The 25,615-nt window shown below is 33.0% G+C and overlaps 3 protein-coding genes across 4 annotated transcripts in view; 1 reads left to right on the plus strand and 2 right to left on the minus strand.

Moving 5' to 3' along the window:
- Positions 1–2,064: 2,064 nt before the first annotated feature.
- Positions 2,065–2,969, minus strand: LOC134706312 (M-phase inducer phosphatase-like). Its single transcript, XM_063565146.1, has one exon. It carries the CDS (start codon positions 2,947–2,949, stop codon positions 2,068–2,070), a length of 882 nt encoding a protein of 293 aa, XP_063421216.1. The 5' UTR covers positions 2,950–2,969; the 3' UTR covers positions 2,065–2,067.
- A 2,920-nt stretch (positions 2,970–5,889) lies between these two features.
- Positions 5,890–15,422, minus strand: LOC134712714 (alpha-L-fucosidase-like). The gene is made up of 8 exons (XM_063574540.1): positions 14,983–15,422; positions 13,346–13,452; positions 12,910–13,040; positions 10,607–10,743; positions 8,746–8,843; positions 8,026–8,158; positions 7,435–7,605; positions 5,890–6,574 (listed from the first exon to the last, which is right to left on the minus strand). The coding sequence occupies exons 1-8, from the start codon at positions 15,345–15,347 to the stop codon at positions 6,313–6,315; spliced, it is 1,404 nt and encodes a 467-aa protein (XP_063430610.1). The 5' UTR covers positions 15,348–15,422; the 3' UTR covers positions 5,890–6,312.
- A 3,255-nt stretch (positions 15,423–18,677) lies between these two features.
- LOC134712721 (serine/threonine-protein kinase 31-like) overlaps positions 18,678–25,615 on the plus strand; it is a 42,016-nt gene continuing 35,078 nt past the window's right edge. Inside the window, exons 1-5 of one of the 2 annotated variants that reach the window (XM_063574555.1) lie at positions 18,678–18,891; positions 23,148–23,233; positions 23,689–23,793; positions 24,103–24,182; positions 25,337–25,402. In XM_063574555.1, coding sequence (XP_063430625.1) covers positions 18,796–18,891; positions 23,148–23,233; positions 23,689–23,793; positions 24,103–24,182; positions 25,337–25,402 — 433 coding nt within the window. In that variant the 5' untranslated portion in view covers positions 18,678–18,795. The remainder of the gene's footprint in view (positions 18,892–23,147; positions 23,234–23,688; positions 23,794–24,102; positions 24,183–25,336; positions 25,403–25,615) is intronic. The other variant, XM_063574564.1, reaches the window with a different exon arrangement.

A 25,615-nucleotide genomic window follows, 5' to 3' on the forward strand; every position in this document is an offset into this window, starting at 1 on the left:
TAAAACTACTTTTAACGATTTCTATCCGTATTAGATGTCATGTTTAAATAGAAGGGATATGCCTACTTTGTTGCAGTGCTTCCCATTTATTTAAATTTAACAAGTGTGGACACAGATGAGTGTGGATAGTATGTTTGGATGTTTGGCAGTGTCTTATGACAAAAAGAGTTCTATGGTTTTACTATATGGTGTTATTAACTGTCTTGCACGTTGACAACAGAACCGAGTACCAAGAGTTATTTATTTAGTATTTTTTAATGTTCAAGACGGGCATGCCGGAGGAGACAGTAAATACATTAGTTACCAAATGATTATGATAGAATATGTTCTACATCTTTGATTTTTGATACATTATTTAGCTGGGAGAGCAACACATAATAGGTTCATTTTTCACGTTTTTTTTTCCTAAATGGGAGATGATATCTAGATTTGAGAACATGATATAAGGAGCCTGTAACTCAGTGGTTGTCGTTTGTATACGTGTCACATATTAGTTTTATGTTGTTTTTCAAAATAAATAAGCCCATTAGTTTTGTCGTTTGAATTGTTTTACATTGTCATTTCGGGGCCTTTTATAGCTGATTTTGCGGTATTGGCTTTGCTCATTGTTTATGGCCGTACGGTGACATGTAGTTGTTAATTTCTGTGTCGATTTGGTGTTGTGGAGAATTGTCTCATAGCCTTTGGCAATCATACCACATCTTTTTTATATGTATTTGTTAAATATAATTAGAAATGGTAGGATTGCTCTTCTAAAATCCTGACTTCCCTCTAAAATGTCAAAATATTTCGCCTTGTAATGAGTCCGGCATATGATTCCAAATAGGTGCAACAAATGCCACAATATCATAATGAATATGAATAAATGAGCTGTATATAAATACAACAGCAACCAAACGACAAAAAAACCCATTTAAACCAATGATACATCAATAACCTGATGCTCTATAGTTGTCGTTTGTTCATTTTGTTCATAAGTGTTTCTCGTTTTACTCGTTTTTATACAGACTATATCGTTGATTTTCCTGTTCGAGTCTTTTCTTGCGCCTTTTATAGCGTGCTGTTCTGTGTATAGACCAAGGCTCCGTGCTGAAGACTGTACGTTGACATATAATGGTTTACTTAAAAAAACAAATTGTGACTTGAATGGAGAGATGTCTTGTTGGCACTCAAACCGCATCGTTTTATATCTATTTGCAATGTAATTAGTTCTCGTTATTTTCCATTACTAGGCTAGTAATATCAAATGTATGTCTAAAAGCATATGTTTAAGAGAATCATCTCATTGGCACTTATACCAAATCTTCTTATATCCATTTAATGGAAAATATAGTCTTACAGGTGTCTACCCAATATGTCTAAATTTTAAACGTTCTTATTCTGTACAAGTTTTGAGTATTTGAAAAATCCAAGCCGGATCTGCCAGAGACACCAAATTCTCCCAATAAGATATAAATTAATGACCTCTTACGAAGTTACCGACAAATCACTTTGAACCGGCACTGAATTAAAGATTTATCTGGAGGTCACTTTTCACCCCATAGAAAGGAAATACTTATTCTTTACATCAAATCTTCTGTACATATTAATCCTGTCAAGTGTGGTTCAAATTATCTTTTGTCATGGTAAAACGGGTTTTAAGACCATCTTCAACAAAATTTCACATTTGGTCAAATTTTAGTCCTTCCAGATATTCTGATACAACTTCATTTTTTGTTAGGATTCGTGTTGCTAAGTCTTTGTTTTCCTATGTTGTGTTTTGTGAGCATGGTCTTTTAGTCGTTTTACATCTTTTGCCATGGCAATAATGGCATTGTAAATATTTCGAGTAATGAGTTTAAACTTCCCGAGTCCCTAAAATGGTATCTTTCGCCTCTCTTTTAAACATTACGACAGAAACACAATATATATATATTAATAATTTTTAATAAATCAAAAATACATTAACATGACTAAATAATTAACAAAAACAGTAAAACACAGTACAATAAAATCAAAGCACTGATAGTTCTTTTATCACAGGTTATTTATAGCACTATCAATAATAACAAACAATATAAGACGGTCCTAAAATCTCATCACTTTTCTAGCATATCTTCGTTTTTCTCCAGCTGTCCATGGCTTTGATTTGACTCGGAAATGGCGCAAATCTTCTGAGTGGTCGGAATGAAGCATTGGTCGATAGCTGACTGGGTCACATAGAGTTGGCTGTTCATTGAAGAATGCTTTGAAGCCATTATCTAGTAAATAAATTTCTGGAAAGTTCAGTGATGGATAGTTTTCTTTATTCAGTTCTCGGTCTTTGCTTCTGAGAAATCGTAACATTTTAGGACCTCTTTCGGACGAAAACTCACAGTGGAAGATGATGATCTGTTTATCTTTGGTTGGTTGCTGAAGCAAAGTTAAAATGGTATCGTGCAAATACATATTCTCTGCTCCATTGACATGTCCGCCTTCAAACTCATACGGGTATCGGCAGTCGATGATTTTGTAGTCACTGATGACGTCATCGTATTCTCCGTTAACAACATCAGCAAGTGTCTGTGGAGTGATGCTTTTCAAATCAGCATGTTTTCCAGTGATAGTTGGTAAAGTATGTAATCTACTACCGTTGGCAATGAAGTCGTTGTTCTCTTCAAGTTTGGTTACCACAGCCTTTATATCTGAACAAACGTTTGGACGTTTTGAACAGCTTGAGTTATCGTCGTCTTCACGCTGTCTCTTGGTAGATTTCTGCATACTTGATGTAAAAGTAATATGGTCATCCATACCGAGACCAGAATCCTCGTCGTCATCTGTGAACAGATTTCGTTTGATGTTTGGAGTCATTACAGACATAAGATTATCGGCCTTAACTGGAGAAGAATCAAAACTCAGAGTTGATACAAATGCTGGAAATGTGTCAAATTCATCATCTGTGTCGAATAATCTTTTTGAAAGCATTGTCATTGTTTCTCTAAATTATTACTGTCAAGTATTAAGATTTAAATGTTTAATATTTAAATTTTACAAATGTTGATTTTTTTATATTAAGTTTTTGACAATAAGTAATATCGGTCTCTAATTCAGAACTCGCACTCATCTCATTACTCAAACTGTTAACTGGCGAATTGAAGATGCAAAGTCTTCGTTAATTAGTAGGTAAATTGGCAAATCAATGTCACTGATTGATGTGATTGACCAATAGTAATGTTCTATGAGATCAAAGTCTAAAAGATGATTACAATCAAGACACAAAGTAAAAAGTGCACAGGAATGAGAAAAGTGTTAACGAAGGTTTTTTTTTATTTCAAAATGTAAAGAAAGGAAAAATTAAATGATTATTGATTGATTGTTGGTTGCTTAACGTCCAGTGGCAAATATTTCATGCATATTCAGGACGAGAACAAGTTCACAATAAATACAATAGGTAGGTTGATACAAAAGAGGCCATCTGAGATGATGGTCGGGGAAATTCGGACTGCCACTGGAAAATGAGGGTATATTGGATAGGAACAGAAATTTTGCCTTGCAACAGGCCACCTACGGACCCCTGAAAGAGTTGTTGCAAGGGTTCTTAACGTGCAAAGAGCGTGGCACTCTTTTTACACGAGGCATCGGATTTAACGTCCCCCTTCTGACCGGACGTGACTGCGAACTTGATACATCCCGCACAGCCAAACGGACGCCCCACTTCGGCAAGCGTTTTACTGCTGGTCGGGAGAAGACCAAGTGACCATACTTCTATACCCAGTCACCCTTGGGGGGTATTAAATGATTAAAAAAGGGGAAAAATCATAAGAATAATGATGAAAAAAAACCCAAGATTTATTTAATTTTATATATGTTAAAAATAAAAGTAAATAAAAAAGGTTAAACAAAATAATTGAGAACAGACATTCTTTTAAGGCTACTTAATTAAGTAAACATTTTTTAAAATATGCATTTTAGGGATCTTTAGTAAACCTTAATGCCTATTGTCCTGTTATTGGTAGATTAGTATATCTGGAATAAGTATTGCAAACAATCATTTGGACTTAGATTAATCGGAAATGTACTGAATTGTGTAAAACTTACTATCAACTTTAGTCGTACTATTTTATTGTGGAACTCAATACTGTTCCCATCTCACACCTTTTTATTTACCCTTTAACTCGATCTCTAAGTTAATATATTGATAGATTTGTGTATACATAACGTTCAGTGGCAAATATTACATGTATATGAACAGCAATACATCGCGAAAACAGTATACATTTTTGTTTTGGGGCCAGTTGAAGCACGCCTATGGGTGCGGGAGTTTCTCGCTGCATTGAAGACAAATTGGTGGCCTTCGGCTGTTATCTGCTCTATGGTCGGCTTGTCTCTTTGACACATTCCCAATTTTGTTATAAATGGATTCTGTATAATTGGTCGTCTGAGAAAATGGAAGGTCAATTTGAACACAAACCAGAAACTAGAGGCTCTAAAGGGCTGGTGTCGCTTACATTGGTCTATGTGTATATCAAACAAAGGACACAGATGGATTCATGACAAAATTGTTTTTGTTGAGCCTTGGACCTTTGTCGAAAAACCCCGACTAAGCGATCCTACATTCTGTCGGCGGTGGTGTCCACAAATATTCACTCTGTGGTTAAAGTTTTTGAAATTTAATAACTTTCTTAAACTATACTTGATTTCTACCAAACTTGGACAAAAGCTTGTTAATGATCATACGATAGTATCCAGAAGTAAATTTTGTAAAAATAAAATGACATTTTTCCGCATTTTACTTATAAATGGACTTAGTTTTTTCTGCCAGGAAACATAACATTCAATCTGTGGGAAAAGTTTTTAAAATTTTAATAACTTTTCACACTATTTTGGATTTGTATCAAACTTGGACAGAAGCTTATTTATGATCAAAAGCTAGTATCTAGATGAATATTTTCATTGTTTTTTTCCTCATTTGAGTTGAGCCTGTGATTAACAGCAAAAGTAGGCAAGACACTGGTTTCCGCGCAACCCTTGCAAATTTTTTGTAATGATGATGATTTTGTAGATCTTCCTTTACTCTACTTGAACTAATGCGGCCGCACATCTATACCCCCCTCAATAAAGTGACTCAACATGGGTTTACCACTACAAAAGATCTTTTCTGTCCGTAAGTAGGCCAATGAATTATAGACCTAAGTACCCTGCCAGGATGTCAACCATATTTAATATATCTGTTTGCTTATTAAATAATTTCCTATTACTGTGGATTCATTATTATTCGTGGGATACCAATTTTCGTGGATTTTGTGGAAACAGTTGAACCACCAAATTAAATATTCAACGAATGACAAATTTTCAATAGGCTTGTCTGCAGACTTCTGCAAAACCACAAAATCAAATATCCACGAACATGTAAGTTTTCCTCAATCCACGAAAATTGGTACCCACGAAAATAAATGAATCCACAGTATATTGAAATTGTTTTCTCATGTCCATCTATGCCACATACTTTCTTTTCTAACATAAGATAATAATATAGTCATATAAAGTTACAATAAAGTATGTTGGCTACATTGGCTAAAGGTATAGGGGGAGGGCTGAGATCTCATGAACATGTTTAACCCCGCCACAATTTAGTGCGTCCCCAAGTCAGGAGCCTCTGGCCTTTGTTAGTCTTGTATTATTTTAAATTTAGTTTCTTGTGTACAATTTGGAGTTTAGTATGGGGTTCATTATAACTGAACTAGTATATATTTGTTTAGGGGCCAGCTGAAGGACGCGTCTGGGTGGGGGAATTTCTTGCTACATTGAAGACCTGTTGGTGACCTTCTGCTGTTGTTTTTTCTATGGTTGGGTTGTTGTCTCTGACACATTCCCCATTTCTATTCTCAATTTTATGTACAGTGCACAATTTGTCCTTTTTAAACAAATGAAAAGAATGTCTCATTTTTTTATTTCTATAACAACAAAAGTAAACTATAAAGAAAAAAACAATGTAAATAAATGTTAAAAAAATATACAAAGAGATAAAAATCATAACACACAACATGTGTCCATTTAAAATCAAGACAATTTACATTCTGAAAAATGTATTAAAATATTCATCTTAATTTTAATTTTAAAATACCTATATCTCAATTCAAAACAATTCAAACTCTGCAAAAACCAATGTTTATTTCAGTTTAGCAATACACAGATGTGATTGTCTTATGATAATTTCATAGGGTTTGCGGAATGTTGTGTGCCTTTAAAACAGGAACTAATCTCTTTCTGGTAGTGATTGTGGAATGATGTGTGTCTTAATATCTAGACAAGACAAATCTCTTTCTGGTAAAAATATTATGCATAACAAACAGCCTAGTTTGCTATATTAGTCAACTTAAACATCCATGCCCATGGAGAAGGCAGTTTATTCCATGGTATATTTGATAGGGTAATATTCATCCCTTGTCCACCCGGGCCTGCTTTCCAGTTGACTGTTCCCTCATATCCAAGCATAGTGACTTGTGTAGATTGGGAAGGTATTGGTGCTCCTAACATTAACACAGAATCATCTGGCCATGTAAGCATTATTGCATATACCATAGAGTCATCATTTTCTGTTTTCTGTTGAGTGTACCTTAAATTTTCAAAATATGACAGCATATCAAAAGATATACTGTGGATTCATTATTATTCGTTGGATTCCAATTTTCGTGGCTTTCGTTGGTAGAGTCTAACCACGAAATTAAATGTTCAACGATTAACAAATTTTCTATAGGCTTGTATGCAGACTTCGGCAAAACCACGGAATTAAATATCCATGAAAATGCAAATTTTCTTTAATCCACGAAAATTGGTACCCACGAAAATAAATGAATCCACAGTATATCTTTTTTTATTAATTTTAAATGGAATTGTTTTAATAGTTGTTTAAATTAATATATGCTTAATAAAAAAATTCAAATTGTTTGTATTGATGATCAGGTGGTGATAAATTGTGTTTAATGTCAGTGGCAAATTATTCATGCAAATCAAAATGAGAACATGCTACTGCATATGATCTGATTATCTATACTACTATATACCAATTTCATTGAGTCGCAACTCATCTGCAACAATACAAAACAAAATGATATGAGGTATAAATGTCATATTTCGTATTTCCAACATTTGTCTTTGAAACAATCTTTTTCCAACAGAAAACGGCAATTTTGGGAAAATATCATTATTTGGAGAGTGTTAAAAGTGTTATAAATAAATCCTGGTCTTAAACGCTGTCGCACAAGCTCAGTCAATGTACTCCACACAAAATCTAAAAACTTTTTGTTTCAACACTCCAAGGGGGTATGTTCAAATTGAAAATAGATAAAGTTATGTTATTAACCAATGATGTTAACTAATCATATAAAACATATATTTAAATTTGACACATAGATCCTGAAACCTGATCAACTCTTCAATATACTTGAATAAAAAAATCAATATATAAAATATTACCAAACATTTTTTGTAGTGAAATCATTTTGGTGGCTCCAAGGTACTGAACCGTAAACACCTTCTCCATTTATTTTCAACCAACTTCCAAACTGTCGTAATCTTTCCTCAAATACTGGAATAATTGTTCCCTCCTTGGTTGGACCAATATTCATCAGCATGTTGCCACCACAACTGAAAAAGAGATTTTTTAATATACGTCATACCATGATACCTATCTTCTAACTTTTATCAATTTCTCACAATTCCCCAATGTATTCAAAACTAAATACAAATAAGGAAGATATTGAAGATGTTGAAATAAACTCCAACGAGACAACAACCTAGAAACAAAAATTAGTCGAAAACTAGTTGTCAACAAAAGACTTGTCTTGTAAATTTTGAAAGCTCTTTTTTGCAAGTGTCAAGAAAAGTACCAAACACAATTTGTTAGAGGTGACCATCAGCAAAAAATAAATAAAATATGGTTCAAGACTGACAATATTCCTTACTTGGTTGGTGCATTGCATTCATAAGTGGTGAGATTAAGTAAAGTTAAAACACTTAACCTCCATTTCAAATTCTTTTGATTGTCATTTGCTATTTTCTATTTACCTGATTGTTGATGCAAACGTTGAGATGATCTGGTTTATATCTAAATATGAATCAAGAGGAGCATTTCTACGATACCCCCAGGAATACTTGTCCACTGACATACAGTCTTCCCATTTATATTTCTGCAGTTTACCTTGAAACAATATATATTAAATTGCATTTAATTTCAAAACATGAGAATTTTTATGTAGTAGCAATCTATTGTATATAAAAGTCCCATGTTTGTATTTCTCAGCATGTTCTATAACTAATCTAATCAATGGCATAGTGTATGAACCAGCTTGAATACAACTGAATAACAAAACTGATGCCATCAAAATTCCTCATTAATTGAATCACAATAAGTCCCACAATTTATAGACATCTGATTTCTCACCAACATTTCTTCTTCTTCTTTGACATTAACATCATCTATGTTTCATAAAAGTGGGGATTACTTTATCATTTTATTCAATCTTCATGAACCTCAACCCAAAATTTTTCTTTTCTGAAGAACAAAACAATGTTTACAATTCGCCTTTTCAGAATCTAAAGCCAAAGACTATTGGTAATCTCATTGTTCATACACCAGAATGAAAATAACGTTACGGCATTGGTAAGATTTTCAATCAATCACAATTTTTTGGTGTACACTTTTGAAAATATTACCCAGGATGCATTAGATTCTGAAACGGTGAATTGCCTTTAAAACTAATGTGCTCTGTGTTAATTCCTACTAACCTGGATTCCATTTATCTCTGCACGTCTTGTATCCCCCGTGTTTACAGAAACATTCATGACACCAGCGGTCATTTGTGACCACACTGTCCTTCACAGGACTGAAATAAATCATATGTATTATATAGGTATTGAAGTTGAATAATATCACATTACTTTCTGTAGAAAAAAAACTTTAAAGTACTGTATATTATATCATATATGCATTTAACATTTTGACATTCTTAAAAAGTAAACAAAACTGATCATTGTTATTGTCAAAGTTTAGAATTAAAATTTTTAGATAGGACAAAATTGAGTTTGAACTCTTTTGACAGTCATAAAAGTAAAGGACAAATTTAAAAGAGAAAGTAGTTTTTATCTCTTTGGAAACTAGTTTATCGACATTATAATCTCAACGTTTATAGCATTTGATGAGTCTTCTATAATATGTGTTGCAAATTCAAAATCCAAAAGGGTCATTTCATCTTACTCACAGGATGCTGTGGGAAATACATATCATTGTCTTAGTCACCAAAAGCGATAAAATATTGCTGGCCCAGCTAGTCCACAATGTCATCAAGTAATCTCAGACAACAATAAAGATAATTGAATTGGATTAAAATACAGATCATGTCATTTTTTGTGACAACTCTTCGATGCCATGTAATCGAATTATTGATCAATGGCATTCCATGCTCTGTATTTCAATCAGATTGTGACAAATTAAGATCAGTTTTGGAGAATAATTTGTGGTTGTGAACCGTATAAACATGTATGTAGGCAAGTTGTTGTCCAAAAGTTTGTCACTGAGATTTGAAATGTCTTTGAATTTTATATTGTCAGGTAATTAGTTTAGCTTTAACATTGATATCAATGATACGCTTTGAATTCTTACTTATCATTGTACAACCAGGCAAGGAATTCTTACCTATCATTGTACAACCAGGCAAGGAATTCTTACCTATCATTGTACAACCAGGCAAGGAAGTTACCTATCATTGTACAACCAGGCAAGGTATTCTTACCTATCATTGTACAACCAGGCAAGGAATTCTTACTTATCATTGTACAACCAGGCAAGGAATTCTTACCTATCATTGTACAACCAGGCAAGGAATTCTTACCTATCATTGTACAACCAGGCAAGGAATTCTTACCTATCATTGTTCAACCAGGCAAGGAATTCTTACCTATCATTGTTCAACCAGGCAAGGTATTCTTACCTTAGTATCATTGTACAACCAGGCAAGGAATTCTTCTTATCATTGTACAACCAGGCAAGGAATGCTTACTTATCATTGTACAACCAGGCAAGGTATTCTTACCTATCATTGTACAATCAGGCAAGGAATTCTTACCTATCATTGTACAACCAGGCAAGGAAGTTACCTATCATTGTACAACCAGGCAAGGAATTCAACCTATCATTGTACAACCAGGCAAGGAATTCTTTCTTATCATTGTACAACCAGGCAAGGAATTCTTACCTAGCATTGTACAACCAGGCAAGGAATTCTTACCTATCATTGTACAACCAGGCAAGGAATTCTTACCTATCATTGTACAACCAGGCAAGGTATTCTTACCTATCATTGTACAACCAGGCAAGGAATTCTTACCTATCATTGTACAACCAGGCAAGGAATTCTTACCTAGCATTGTACAACCAGGCAAGGAATCAACCAGGCAAGGAATTCTTATCTATCATTGTACAACCAGGCAAGGAATTCTTACCTATCATTGTACAACCAGGCAAGGAATTCTTACCTAGCATTGTACAACCAGGCAAGGAATCAACCAGGCAAGGAATTCTTATCTATCATTGTACAACCAGGCAAGGAATTCTTACCTATCATTGTACAACCAGGCAAGGAATTCTTACCTATCATTGTACAACCAGGCAAGGAATTCTTTAGACTTGTAGTAAGAAGCTGGTCCTTGACCGTCTGCCAGATCTGCCCATAATATCTCTGGTTTGTATCTGTTCACAAGTTCATAAAGTTCAGGTAAAGCCTTTGACTGCAAAGAAAAACTAGAGGCTCTAAAGAGCCTGTGTCGCTCACCTTGGTATATGTGAATATTCAACAAAGGACACAGATAGATTTGTGACAAAATTGTGTTTTGGTGATGGTGATGTGTTTGTAGATCTAACTTTACTGAACATTCTTGCTGCATACAAATATCCCCATCTATAATGATTGGCCCAGTAATTTCAGTTGAAAATGTTAGTAAAAATTTACAAATTTTATGAAAATTGTTAAAAATTTACAATCTGTTTGTCTGAAATTTTCAGGACAGATAGATCTTGACCTGATAAACAATTTAACCCCTTGCCAGTTTTGCTCTTAATGCTTTTGTTTTCGAGTTATAAGCCAAAAACTGCATTTTACCCCATGTTCTATTTTTAGCCATGGTGGCCATCTTGGTTGGTTGACCGGGTCACCAGACACAATTTTTAAACTAGATACCCCAATGATGGTTGTGGCTAAGTTTGGTTTAATTTGGCCTGGTAGTTTCAGAGGAGAAGATTTTTGTAAAAGATTACTAAGATTTACGAATAATGGTTAAAAATTGACTATAAAGGGCAATAACTCCTAAAGGGGTCATTTGACCATTTCGGTCATGTTGACTTATTTGTAAATCTTATTTTGCTGAACATTATTGCTGTTTACAGTTTTTCTCTATCTATAATATTATTCAAGATAATAACCAAAAACAGCAAAATTTCCTTAAAATTACCAATTTAGGGGTAGCAACCCAACAAGAGGTTGTTCGATTCATCTGAAATTTTCAGGGCAGATAGATTTTGATCTGATAAACAATTTAACCCCATGTCAGAATTGCTCTAAATGCTTTGGTTTTTGAGTTATAAGCCAAAAACTGCATTTTACCCCTATGTTCTATTTTTAGCCATAGCAGCCATCTTGGTTGGTTGACCGGGTCACCGGACACAATTTTTAAACTAGATACCCCAATGATGATTGTGGCCAAGTTTTGTTTAATTTGGCCCAGTAGTTTCAGAGGAGAAGATTTTTGTAAAAGTTAACGCCGGACGCAGGACGACGACGACGGACGACGGACGCAAAGTGATGAGAAAAGCTCACTTGGCCCTTCGGGCCAGGTGAGCTAAAAAGGATTTACAATTCAATGAATATTTCCAGCCACGTCCACTTGTATTTTTGTCTATCTGATGAGTTCAGCCTTTTTACAACTGATTTTTATAGTTCGTTCTTATGTTGTAATGTTATACAACTGTCCCAGGTTACAATGGTTAGGGGAGAGTTGGGATCCCGCTAACATGTTTAACCCTGCCACATTATTTATATATGTGCCTGTCCCAAGTCAGGAGCCTGTAATTCAGTGGTTGTCGTTTGTTTATGTGTTACATATTTGTTTTTTGTATATATTTTTTACATAAATAAGGCTGTTAGTTTTCTCGTTTGAATTGTTTTACATTGTCTTATCAGAGCCTTTTATAGCTAACTATGTGGTATAGGCTTTGCTCATTGTTGAAGGCCATACGGTGACCTATAGTTGTTAATGTCTGTTTCATTTTGGTCTTTTGTGGATAGTAACTGTTGTCTCATTGGCTCATTGGCAATCATACCACATCTTCTTTTTTATATATAAAGTTTCTTGTAGATGTACACTGACCATTGAACTCCCATTGGGAGGTTCACATATATGGACTAACAATTATCAATTGTGTACAAACTTTAATCAACTAAATAACAAATGAGTTATATAAAGTATAAGAACAAAACTTCACAGGATATTAAAGTTTTACATGATAAGTTTTATGATTTATATCTAAATAGATATAGGAAGATGCGGTGCAAGTGCCAATGAGACAACTCTCCATCCAAATAACAATTTATAAAAGTAAACCATTATAGGTCAATGTACGGCCTTCAACACGGGGAGCCTTAACTAACCCCGAACAACAAGCTATAAAGGACAAAGTTTGTTTTTTTGGATCTAAACAATTTGGTAATGAGAGTTTCTAGACTTTGGGATATGTAAGACTTTATATATTATATAGACCATGTCTATTGTTGGATACTGCATGTTGACCTTTAGATGTCCTTTGGGTTTCTGTGCTGTCACAATGACCTACATCAAGTTTCTCTTCATTCACAAGATTAATGAAGATGACTTTATATGAGGACTATGTATTATACTTACCAATACAAAGCTTTGTGTAGTGAAGTTGTTCGCCTTATCTTTCATATACAAGGGATGAAGCCATTCGGATATACAGTAGTATGTACCAAACTTAAGATCTGTTTTATTCCTTATAGCATTAGCTAGGTCTCCTAAAATGAGTCTACAGTTCATATCAAACTAAAATATATAAATGCTAATAAGTATAATCGAAATAGTTGTTAGTGGAAATATTACTTAAGATCTAGAGCTCACATTTTCTTTTGATATGTATACAATATGTACACTTTCTAATTATCCACCATACAGACGACCTTACATTTATCTCTCTTAAGCTTAATTGTAATGAATCTAATTCCGTTTGTTTTAATCTTTTTTGTCTGTCATTCGGAATATTGGAAACAATTAATCCAGCAGCAAGTCATCATTAGCATGTATTGTATGTACATGTACTTACCAACAAGGTCCCGATTAGGTCCCACTGCTTTTGCATTCCAGTTGAAAGAATGACTTGATGGCCAGTTTGGAAAACCTTCACCATGTTTACTGGTCAAGACAACATATCTAAAACATAGTACAAATGTATGAAAAAACATGTTTCTTCTAGGAAAGACATAAAATGAGATATATGGTTCACGAAGAATTAACAGATTAATGTCACTGTAGAAATTGTGATTATAAATATATTAAAAGATGTCAAAAGATAGGAAATTTGATACTCAGGTACTGGGTCAGGATACTTGCAAATACTAATTCCTCGGATAAATCTTGAACGTCTAGTGAAAATTTATGATTTATGTTCATGATGCTGGGATGTGGTATTTTGATTATTACCTTTCATAAACTTAATCATCATATGAGGACTGTACATGTATGACTATATACAATTATTGACTTTTGATGAGGTTTGATACAATGATTTATCAATGGCCGGAATACATGCATACATGTATGTATTACCTTAACCTTTTACCCCTTGAATACATAGGCTATAATAAAACAAAACAATATATTCATATTGCCGATAACCCAGACAGCTTGAAGGACACCGGATTTTAATTAGTTGAAAATACAATTCATAAGCATAAATACATAAATAAATCAATACAATTATAGATGTTTACTGGATGCTGATATATGACATACAGGTAGTATATTTAGTTAAATACCAAATAATAACAAAGGCTCTTTCATCGACGATCCCGCCGGCCAGGAAAAAACAACCAAAACGAGTTATCTCGGGTCAAACTACATTAAATACCAAATATGTAGTGGAAAAAAGTTGGAAACCTGCGTCCAAACCCTGTGCTCGGAAGACTGTCTCCAGAGGTATACTTGGACAGTATATACAAAATTAGAGTTACAATTATTCGTAACAAAAAAACACTAACCATGATCAGAAACATAAATTAAACTAAAATGTTACATATATCTGAAATATGTAAAAATAAACTTGACACTACGACCATGACGACTGTTGGGTAGAAAGTGAAGGCTTTCGAAATATTTTCCCGCACATGAAAATTTTCACGTGACTAAATAAGAAAATTCATACGCATCGTTAATACAAATGTTTCCCGCTATTCGTTGAAACGCGGGAAAATGTAAATATATGTAGGTCACTATTTCTTGCTCCATGATATATATATAAAAAGGGTGAGAAATTCAGATTTAAATCATAAGGTTAACGTTGATATTATCACTTATTTGATTACATGTACATGTGTATCATTTATCATACATGTAAGTATCAGAAACTAATCAGATGTCAGTATTTATTTTTGGGGGTTAAAACACAGTCGTAAATGTATCAGTCATTGTCAGTTACTTGTCAAACCCATTAATCTCTATTTATTCTAATCATGTGGTATTTCCACTGATGCTAGTTATAGATCTATGCTAAAAAATCCGACCATTTTGACATTTGCACAGTCACCTAGTTAACATTCAAAGGTTTGTATACATGTACAGGAACATGAAACATGATAATAGGCAAAGGGAATGGCCTTGAACTTTTTCTAACCAAACATATTTTATTGTCGCTTCAATTATTTTTCTTAAAAGGGAGGTCCCCCTAAATCCTTTGAAACTTACCCTGCTCCGGATGCTTTAAAAATATCTGCCCATTCATCAGGATTAAAAAATTCTGCTGTGAAATCTGCAGCAAAGTCAGCATAGGTAAAATCAGGTCGGTAATTCTGTTTCATAAATCTGACTATATCTGGAGCTGGATGCCTCGACTTCCACTGTGGCCAAAACCATTCATTATGAAAACTTGGAACAGAAAATACTCCCCAATGAAGAAAGATTCCAAATTTGGCTTTGTCGTACCAATCTGGTAATGGTCTTGAATCTATTGAGTCCCAATCAGGTGTATACTTTGCTGTTATTCCTTTGAGTGCCAAGAGAATACAAATCAATAAATAAACGATCGTGGCCATCTTCATCATTTTTATCATTACGAACACAAATCAATGTGTCAAACTACCGCGGCAAAACAATTTTTGGATTCCACAGTTTCTAATATCCGGTACGGTGACGGACAGATATTGATCAAGTGTGGACACAGATCAGTGTGGATTGTTTGTTATGGTTTGTTTGAATGTTTGACAGTGACTGTGTTGTATCGTGTATAAACTTGATCAAATTGAAAATATGGCAAATACAGATAATTCAGAAATAATTTAAAAATGGTTATACATTGAAATAAGAGAAAATGTTAGTGACCCATATCAGAGACATCATGGTATAAGAGAGTCAGACATACGACCGGCAATTATACGGCGTATACTGATCTTATATGTCTCTGCCCATATCGTCAACAGTGCTCCAGCTAGAAATTGAAAGGGACAGGGTGGCAGTGGAGGGCATGGCTCTTTTTTCTGATAGGAAAAAGCACTGCTATTTTTTTTTGTCTACGTTTCTGTGTCCCATCTCGGCTTTTTATCACCAGTTCACATTGTTCATTTACTGTAGGTCTATAATTATGTTGACAAGAAAGATGCAAAGTTGATGTTTTGATTCATTTATTCTATAAAATTTGCATTAGGTAAGTCAATTTGTTAGATTTCAACATAACAATTTACTCTGAACAATAGCTTTAAAGATTCTTTTGAACTACAATAAAATTATTAATAAAAACATTCTAGTGTCAGCATGCAGACTGGCATTAATAGTTAATTCTTATTAAATTAATAGAGCAAAGTCTTATCCTGAAAATTAAAGGCCCATATCCCTCACCTGTATTCTTAGTAACTTGATCATTAGAACATGGTCGACATATGACTATAAAACCGACAGTGGCGGCGGTGATGTTTCCTACGCTTAAGTTTATTCTATTATAGTCGGTTATAATACAAGACAAGCCTGAAAATGTCAGTGAATCAATTAAACAAGAAAACAAACGGCCTAATTTATAACAAAAAACCTTACGAATATCAAAAATGACAAACATGAACCAAAGACAACCACTGCACTACAAGTTCCTGCCTTGGGACAGGCACATAAAGTACGTGGCGGGATTAACATGTTTGTGACCGTTTAAAACTCCCTGAAGAATTCTTTAAGTAATTCAAGAAATAGTTAACTGATATAAATATAGCGCAAATTATACCTCAGTAATGAACATGACAATCATACCACATCTTCTTTTTATATGATATTTTTAGTCTTAAAATACAAACATAATCAGTATACACTGATATCACAACTACGTTTCTTTACCGTTTGTTCGTCGAGTATATTGTTTATTAATATTGAAGTATAAAATCTGACTAGATTTGCCGTGTAAAGTAATGTCATTTTTAAATGGATGTTGAGCTGTGCTGAGCTGCGGTGTCCGACCAAAATTTGTGGAATAGGGCTCTATTATTGGATATGGAAAATCATGTGATCTGGTCCCTCACATGTAAAGTGAACTTCAGAGGTCTTACTCTAGACAGCGAATCTTCTCACAAAACATATACGATTAACAAGGATCGTAAGTTTTAACGAACAGGAGGAAAGCTAGACCTGGTGGAGAGAACGGCAGTGAGAGGCAGCAACGTTGTTCTGGTACACCAATATAACCATGTAAACAGCGGAAAATTTTAATGATGTCAAAATGTTTGTACAGTAATTTTGTAGAAACCGAAATAGGCTTATTTGTATGTGAATTTTGCAAAAAATAATTAGTAAAAGGTTTTATACATGTACAAAAAGGCCGTACCTTGACCTTTAATTGTTTAGTTTTATGAATTGTTATTTGGGTGGAGAGTTGTCTCATACCACATCTTCCTCTACATAAAAAAAGACACAAAGTAAACAATAAAAGAAATATATATATATATATATATAGTAAATAAAAATCCAAAGGGTGTATGCATAATTTTGACTGATTTGTGCTAGCTTAAGCTTCTTATATTGGGGACTTTACAGTGGTAGGTTGAAAGATTGGGTTCCACCAAACATTTGAAATACGTGACAAATAAGGGCAAATGACCGGTGTAAATTCTTACTGAAATTATCCAAATTTGATACAGAAGAATATTTTATTTTTCAGAATTTCAGTTCAATGTAGTTTTACCATACTTATACTTTGTTTAATACAGAAATGTTTATGTTAGTTTGTAGGTCTTTGTATCAAAATTTAAAACAGCTTTGCATTGTACATTGTAATTTTTTATATACTTTGTGTAAATTTAGATGCGGAAATGATCGTTTGCCAGTGGAGACGGGAAGGTGGCAAACTATATATTCCGAGATCGGAAAGGTATTGTCATCTCTGCAGCTCAAGAGATATTGGCAATGAATTTCACTACATTTTGTCATGCAATTTTTTTAACATTGAAAGAGAAAAATATTTACCACATTATGTAAACAAAATGCTAACATTATTAAATTTAATAATGTATTCTCATCTGAAAATATTGTATAGAACTAGAAAAATTGTGTAGATTTATACGATACATCATATCATTGAACATCTGTCTGAACTGTTATTTTCTCTGTAGCTATGTACTAGTTTATGAGAATAAATTCATTCGTTCGTTCGTTCGTTCCATTCGGTCGGAAGTATCTGAGTTCAGTTTTTTGAATTAACAAGAATTCCAATCTGTAGAACCTATATTGTTTATATGGTACATTTTTAATGTAGAAAAACTTAAACGCACGCGGTGATCATATTTTTCTATGAGTATATTGCCTGATTTTTTTTTAATGAACACCAATCTTTTTATATATTCTCGAGATGTATTATATTGTGTTCTTGATATCAAATTGTTTTTATATTGTATGTATGTGCAAGGATTTGTATAGTTAATTAATGCCTTTAATAAAGTTACTATTTTTTTTATTAACTAATCATGGTGTCCAAAATTTGAGCCGCTTTACTACTGGCAATCAAATGAAATAAAGCACAGTAAATGACTAGAATGATTAAAGTACAGACTAAAAAAAAATAATACACATTCACAAAAAGGAACCGATATGATTATAAACGAGGGGGAGGACAGGAGGTACCCTTCTCCCTTCTCCCACCCCTCTTCTCCTTTCTCCTACCCCTCTTTTCCTTATTTTTTTTTTTAATTTACCGGAAAAAAGAAAGATATTTTATTTTTTCATATATTTTTTTTTCTCCAACCTTTTCTCCTTTCTCCCAGCCTTCTTCTCCTTTCTCCTACCCCCTTTCTTCCTGACTCCCTTACCCCTGTCCCCCCCCTCATAAACCATCATTGACCAAACTGTTTTACATAAAGTTATTTTTGTCACACAGATCAAAAAACTCTTTATCGGTTCATCCATATCGATTACTAGTAATTAATTAAACAGTGTAGATGCTTGTTTGATTTCATCTTGATGACAAATTGCTCGCATGCGGATAATAACCACAAAATTAATTAGGATGGCCTATTGCAACAGAGGATGTAGATGGCACTCTCATCACCGACCACGTGGGTGAAAATGGCGAACAAAATCATAACTTACGATGTTTGGATTGGAAACCTTCCTTTGTCAGCAGATGAAGTAAATATTAATGCAATGCAATACAGTATCAATATAGGAATTAACAAATTCAACAGTTTTCTCAAATGTCATCGCATACACTTTCGGTTTCATTTAAAAAATGGTCAATGTTTACAAATGGAAAATTTCCCGCGGTTTCTTTGGAAAGTTCTTTCAGCTACATCTCAACATTTTAAACAGTTTAAACATGAAAGTCTTTATTGAATGCACTAACATGTATAAGATTATACTATTTAGCTCTGTATGCCTTTTAACAACAACGACATGAATAAGGACATGCACGAAACACCTACTGGTCAAGATAATCAACTTTTTGAGAATGAAATTGAAAGTAGAATGTATTAAATGTTGAAAAAGTGGATTAACCCGAATAATTCAGTTGTTACATTTGGCTGATCTACGAAGGCTGCATTAACGCCTGAACGTCTCTTCGATCAAGACCGCTATGCAATATGGGAATTTTGATTTAAATTGGCAGCTAAGGAAGGGTTAATTGATGTTAAATGATGTTAATTGATGTTAATTAATTTTTATCGGATATGTGTTAATTGAACACACGTGTTTGGTAAGACAATTACAAGACAGTTGCGCAGACTCTTTATCCTGATCGCCGCTGATTGGCTCTCTCTCACAGAGAGCAGGCGACGCGGCCAATGATCATAAAGAGTTCAAGCCCTCGTGTGGGAGAAAATCAGACACGGAAAGGGCTTGAATTATTCGAGTTAAAAGTGGATAAACATATTTACACTTTTGGTATTTAGCTGAATCTTGCCTCCGAATGACCTTAGATCTTTTTTTTTTTTTTTTTTTTTTTTTATTATTTTATGACTTTAGATCTACTCCGAATCACATTCAGCAACAATCACTTTTAGATTGTGCTGTCAAATATTTTAAATTATGATGTCAAAGCACAGGGGCTTGTTACAATTGCCAGGTTTACTATCCATACGAACTCCTAAAAAACACAAGGGAGGAAGCTAATTTGCGACAATACAGTACAGGTAGGGACTTATTTTTATGGAAGCCTTAATCCGTCTAGATGTCAGACTGGTCGGACAGTTGTCCCAGAGTAATAAACACCTGCTGTGCAATATCCAAGTGGAAGGTCGTAAATCAATCTGTACCAGCTTGATTAGAATTAAATTTTACCTGTACAGATATATTTGTATTTACATGTATGGAGAATAGATAAATGTAAAATATTGTTTTGTATTCAAAGAGAAAGAATTTAAATTAAAATTAAATGTAAGAATTTAAATTAAAAATTAAATATTTAGAATTAAAATTAAATATCATGAATGTGGGATTTTTTTTTTTTTATAATTTGAAAATGAAATAAAGATGATTTTTAACAATATATTGTGTTGTCAATTATTATAATAGTTTTGTGCCAATAAACTATTTTGTATTTGCATTTGTATTTGTAAACCGTAAATATAAATAATAAGCCTAATAACAACCAAGACTGTTTTCAATCGAAGTTAATATCAAATTGTTGAGACATTAATCCCGTAAATTATACGAGTTTTCATTGATGGTTATATTATTTTCCCCTTTTAACGTCCTGTTCCTTTATATGTTATTATTAGAAACACAATTTTAAGTATAAGGCCAACATATCGTATTTATAAAATATGTATAGGCATTGTGAATAAAGTTATTTTCCTTTTGATACAACTTTCCCCGTCGGAGCCTCTACATCAATTCACACCTGTCAATCGTTTCTCGCAAGTAAAACATTTTGGTCAGACAGATCACTCGTGCTTTCTATTTTGACATATTTCCCGTTAATCTTTTCGAAAGTCAAACAATTGGTTTCTTTAAATACAATATTTATAACGCCGTGATCATATTTCGATTCCTCTTTTTTATTTAACAAAAAAATGTTGACAATCGAGATATTGCCTTTCTATTTTCATGTCTCAGTCGACTCTTTTATGAAAATCGCCGGTGTTTTTATTATAAATATATTTTACGAATCGATACACGAAAATCAAAATTTAACCGTATATAGTTTATTGAATAAATACTGTCAATCATTCCACATCAAATTTAATCATGAATGGATTTTCCCACGGTCGTTCAGTAAGGTCACCTGAGTTTACTGTTACGACATTTCCCGCCATTTAAGAATCTCGTGCAGTGGACAAAATCGATCTTTAACATCTTTTATTAGCATTCAATAATATTGTGAGTGGAGTCAAGTTAAAGTTCAACCACGTGCACACGCTGTTGATCACTAATATGTGTATCATGGAATTATCTTTTCACGGCAAATTTTTCTTAACAAATTGCTGTTAAAAATATATAACATACAAGTTTCCTTTTTACATGGATTGTGCGTAAATTAATATTACGCACTCAATTTAAGTTCGGGATTTCGGGATTAACACTTTCGGGATCTGGGAAGTCTTTTTTTCGCGATGTCGGGATTTTGATTTATTTAAATTCGGGACCTTCAGACTTCGTGTTTTTAAGCCCGGGATTTCGAGATCCGGACCCTATTTTCCCCCTACCCCCAAATGCAGATCAATTATATAAATTTAGCCTAATGAACAAACACGGAAATCTTGAAATAAACTTATGTCCGGGAAGAATCAATATCTTCTTCTAGTGTTATTATTTGCGTTATATTTTATTGATACATCTCCAACTTTGAAGTTTCGGACAATAAATTGTTTTCAGTAAAAAGTAAAAACTACAAAGAATCAGCAAGCTACTAAACAATATACAAGTATTGCTCACTGCAATTATTTTTTATATCTCGGAACTGACCCAACACAGACTGAATATTAAATACATATTATAGAAATATTTTGCATGTGGCCGCGTCAAACAAACCCTGGAGACAGCATTCTGCTAATGGATTTACGAGTAAAACAAAAATAACCGTAAGCTTCCAGAAATAGAATACATGTAAAAATATTTATGTTTTGAAATTTTATGCAAACAAATAAGAAACAGATACCCAAAAAAACAAAAAATAAACAACAAAGAACATAGAACAAAAATAATTTTGAGGAACAAATTAGAAAATAAATAGCAGTTGAAATATAAAAACCATAATTAAAAAAATAGGCTATTTTTATTAAAACAAAGTTTTCTCCAGTACTTCACCTGTAAAAATATTTTATGTCAAAAACGATGTAATCAATAAAGTGACTGAGAGGTTAAAATTACAGGTAACCTGATTCTGAAATCAGTGAACCGTAATTCTAGCAGCACGGATTAAGATGAAAGGACAAATATATTGCCAATCACACCTGGATTTGTTGATTAATGACCATACTACCTACCATAAAAATGTCGGATTATTCATATCCGACTAGACGGATTAAGACATCCATAAAAATAAGTCCCTACCCGTACTGTACTTCAAATTATTGTTGTAAATTTTTTCTAAGACTTTCACTTACTTTGTGACCTGGATAAATATGTTCCCACTTGAATTATCTCTCCAATGACATATATTTGTTACCTTAAGTAACCTTTATAACTATTGTAATCTTTAAAACAAACTCGACATTTCTGAAATAGAACGAATCAAGGACTACATTTGTATAAACTTCAAGATTATAAAAAAACGGGTTTTTTTCTAAAGTGAACATTGATTGGGTAAATATTTCTCAGTGTGTTTGAATTTGTTTGATACCCTTTTGGTCATGACTGTTTGTCTCTAATATTTAATTAACTGTGCATTTGTATTCAGATATCACAGATCAAATTTATTCGTTCTTTGTGTAATCATACGTTTTTTGATTGAGTTAAGTCTGCTAATTGATATTTTATCGTATGTTTTTATATGTTGTGATGTTATGCTATTGTTTCAGAAAAAGGGAGAAGGTTTGGGCCCATTAAAACGTTTAATCCCGCTGCAAATGTTTGCACCTGTCCTAAGTCAGGAATCTGATGTACAGTAGTTGTCGTTTGTTTATGTAATATATACGTGTTTCTCGTTTCTCGTTTTGTTTATATAGATTAGACCGTTGGTTTTCCCGTTTGAATGGTTTTACACTAGTAATTTTGGGGCCCTTTATAGCTTGTTGTTCGGTGTGAGCCAAGGCTCCGTGTTGAAGGCCGTACTTTAACCTATAATGGTTTAATTTTTAAATTGTTATTTGGATGGAGAGTTGTCTCATTGGCACTCACACCACATCTTCCTATATCTATTTCTTTAGACTTAATTTTTATTCTGACATTATTAAAAAAATGGAAAACTGTTAATATAAAACTGCTCTTTCGTCAATGTTTTTCAGAAAAATGTTGGAAAAGTTTTCTCAAGATTTGGAGAAACAGCTTCCATGTTCATCAGAATTGCTAAAACAGGAGATTATAAATATGGGTAAGTTCAACACTAAAAGCAAGTATATCAACTCTATTGTATGCATGGATTTAAACCAAGAATTTAAATGTTCAACAAACTACATGTTTTCTGTATACTTAAATGCAAACGTTCCAAAACCATAAAATCAAATACAATATTCACAACATCCCCTTAAAACAGATGAATCCATAGTCAGGAATTGAAGTTGATTTTGGCAATGTTAGCCTATGTTTTAAAATGTGCAGCCAATTTATATAGTTCAATACAAGAAAAGCAGAAACTTTGAGATCCCACACCAAATTTTAGGGGCGATTGCAAGTTGGCTCCTGCTAATTTCAAAGCCCGAATTAGTAGCTATTATTTAATTCAAGGTACTCCTAAAACAAACAAACCTAGTATATGATTAAGGCAAACAGTTAGGCTGTCAGTCAGTCATTTACAACCATATATTTCTTTTGATCATTTATAAACAGGTTTGTCAAGTATTTCTCAGAAGGAGATGCTGACAAGGCAGTGTCAGAAATTGATGGCAAAGAAGTTGATGGAAAGACAATTTCAGTAAAGAGAGACTTTAAACAGTAAGTGAAATAGTAGTGATATTTGAATTAAAACAGAAAACTTTAAATAACATAGTGATTATACATATATTTCATGAACTGGGGATGTAACACATGCATGATTTGACAAAGCTCTTTGAACTCTATTTGGCATTTTTGTTGATTTTTTTTCTCTCTGGTTTTTGCTGATGTTGAGTAAGGGCCAACGGATGTTCACATTGCCAGTTGTCTATATATTTGAGAAACCCTTTTTGATATATTGTCTTCATCCGAAATAAATATTTCTCTTAAGTAAATGCTAAATAAGCTTCAATGTCATAATGATTTCAGGGTTGGCAAAGATTCTGACGAGAAAGAGAAACCAAGGAATAAAAGGAATATACAGAAGCCTATGAAGAAACCAGATTTAGGTGAAACTTAGTTGAAACTGTCTGAAAACAATTATCTGTGCACACACAGTTGTTCTTATTTTGTTTGTTTTGGAAATTATAATATCTTAATATAACAATGATTATATTGGAGTCATTTAATATTCACTATCACATTTCAAAATAGCAAAATTTCATTTTACATACTGTAAATTTAGCAATTATTGCAATGTTTTTTTTTATTATAGCGAAAAATGCAACAAGGTTATAATCGCAATAATAAAAACTCGCCTTTTTAATCTATTTTTATGAATCTTACAGAATTTTTCAGAATATTGCTAAAAAACGCAAGCAAAAATATCTAAATTTACAGTATTGCGTTTTGGGTTTTGGAACTTTTAAGTTTTGATACTTTTTCTTGTTATCCATTTTTACTGGTAATATTGCCCCTACATGGACAGACAAGACTGTTGTCTTGGTATGAAGAATGAGACTAACTGTCAATTCAAACATTTTTTTGATAGTTTATTATTGCACTCCATGGCTTCTTCCACAATTTAGAATTTGCTAAACAATGATATACATTTTTGTTCATTAAAAAATTTATAGTTTTTGGATGACAACTATCCTGTTGCATACAATAAAAAATATGAAAATTGATAAGTTCAATCAATCTCTTGAGTGAAAGACAAATGAGGTTTAGATGAATGATTACATGTTATTGCAAGTAACAAATACATTTAAAAGAGGACCTATACTATGATAATGTATGTTTTTCCCTAAAAAAAAATGGAAAGAAGTTTACATACATATTTCATTTTTCCTTTATACAGGATTTCTATTTTAAACTTTGTAAATATTTATATTGTTGAGTTCTTAAATTTGAAACTAGGTTTTGATAATCTAATATTTATATTTTTTTAACTATAAAAAAACCTGGTGAATATTAAGAAGCTTTCATAACTAACTGTTTGTATGATGCTTTGAGTCCATTGTATTCTGTAGTTGCTTTGACCTATTTTGTTGATTCTTTGTACTTTTCATACTCTGGGCTTTGTATATGTTGAAAGTTCATTCAATGTAGAAAGGCTAATCTGGAGTTACAATCGTGACATTTTGTTGTTGAGAATATTTTGAAACTATTGTGTATTTCTGATTTAATTGATACTGATTGACCCTTATAATTTTGATTCTAGATAAGTTGCAAAACCTTTTAAATTATTTGAGTGAGGGTAGCCCTAGTTCCCAAGTATCACAAGCAGGTAAAAACTAGTATTATAGTGTAGGTATATCTTTTATATGTGATTTGTATGGAAATAAAAAAAATCTGATATAAAGTTCTGGTGACTTGTCTGTTGGATAGTTCTGTGCATATTGAACACTTTGTGGCCAGATTTTATAGTTTAATAGTATAACAATAAGGAGATGTAGTATTATTGTATAATCATAATTGTGCCAATCAGACAACTATCTGA

Source organism: Mytilus trossulus, chromosome 1 (assembly GCF_036588685.1).
Source record: "Mytilus trossulus isolate FHL-02 chromosome 1, PNRI_Mtr1.1.1.hap1, whole genome shotgun sequence".
NCBI lineage: Eukaryota > Metazoa > Mollusca > Bivalvia > Mytilida > Mytilidae > Mytilus > Mytilus trossulus.

What these genes read in the sequence shown, in the direction of transcription:
- LOC134706312 (XM_063565146.1), bottom strand. Translation starts at nt 2,949, where the DNA reads ATGACAATGCTTTCAAAAAGATTATTCGACACAGATGATGAATTTGAC.
- LOC134712714 (XM_063574540.1), bottom strand. Translation starts at nt 15,347, where the DNA reads ATGATAAAAATGATGAAGATGGCCACGATCGTTTATTTATTGATTTGT. An exon ending in CTACACAAAGCTTTGTATTG is followed by an intron (nt 10,744 to 12,909) that starts GTAAGTATAATA and finishes TTTTCTTTGCAG; the next exon opens with TCAAAGGCTTTACCTGAACT. An exon ending in CAGAGATAAATGGAATCCAG is followed by an intron (nt 8,159 to 8,745) that starts GTTAGTAGGAAT and finishes TATTGTTTCAAG; the next exon opens with GTAAACTGCAGAAATATAAA.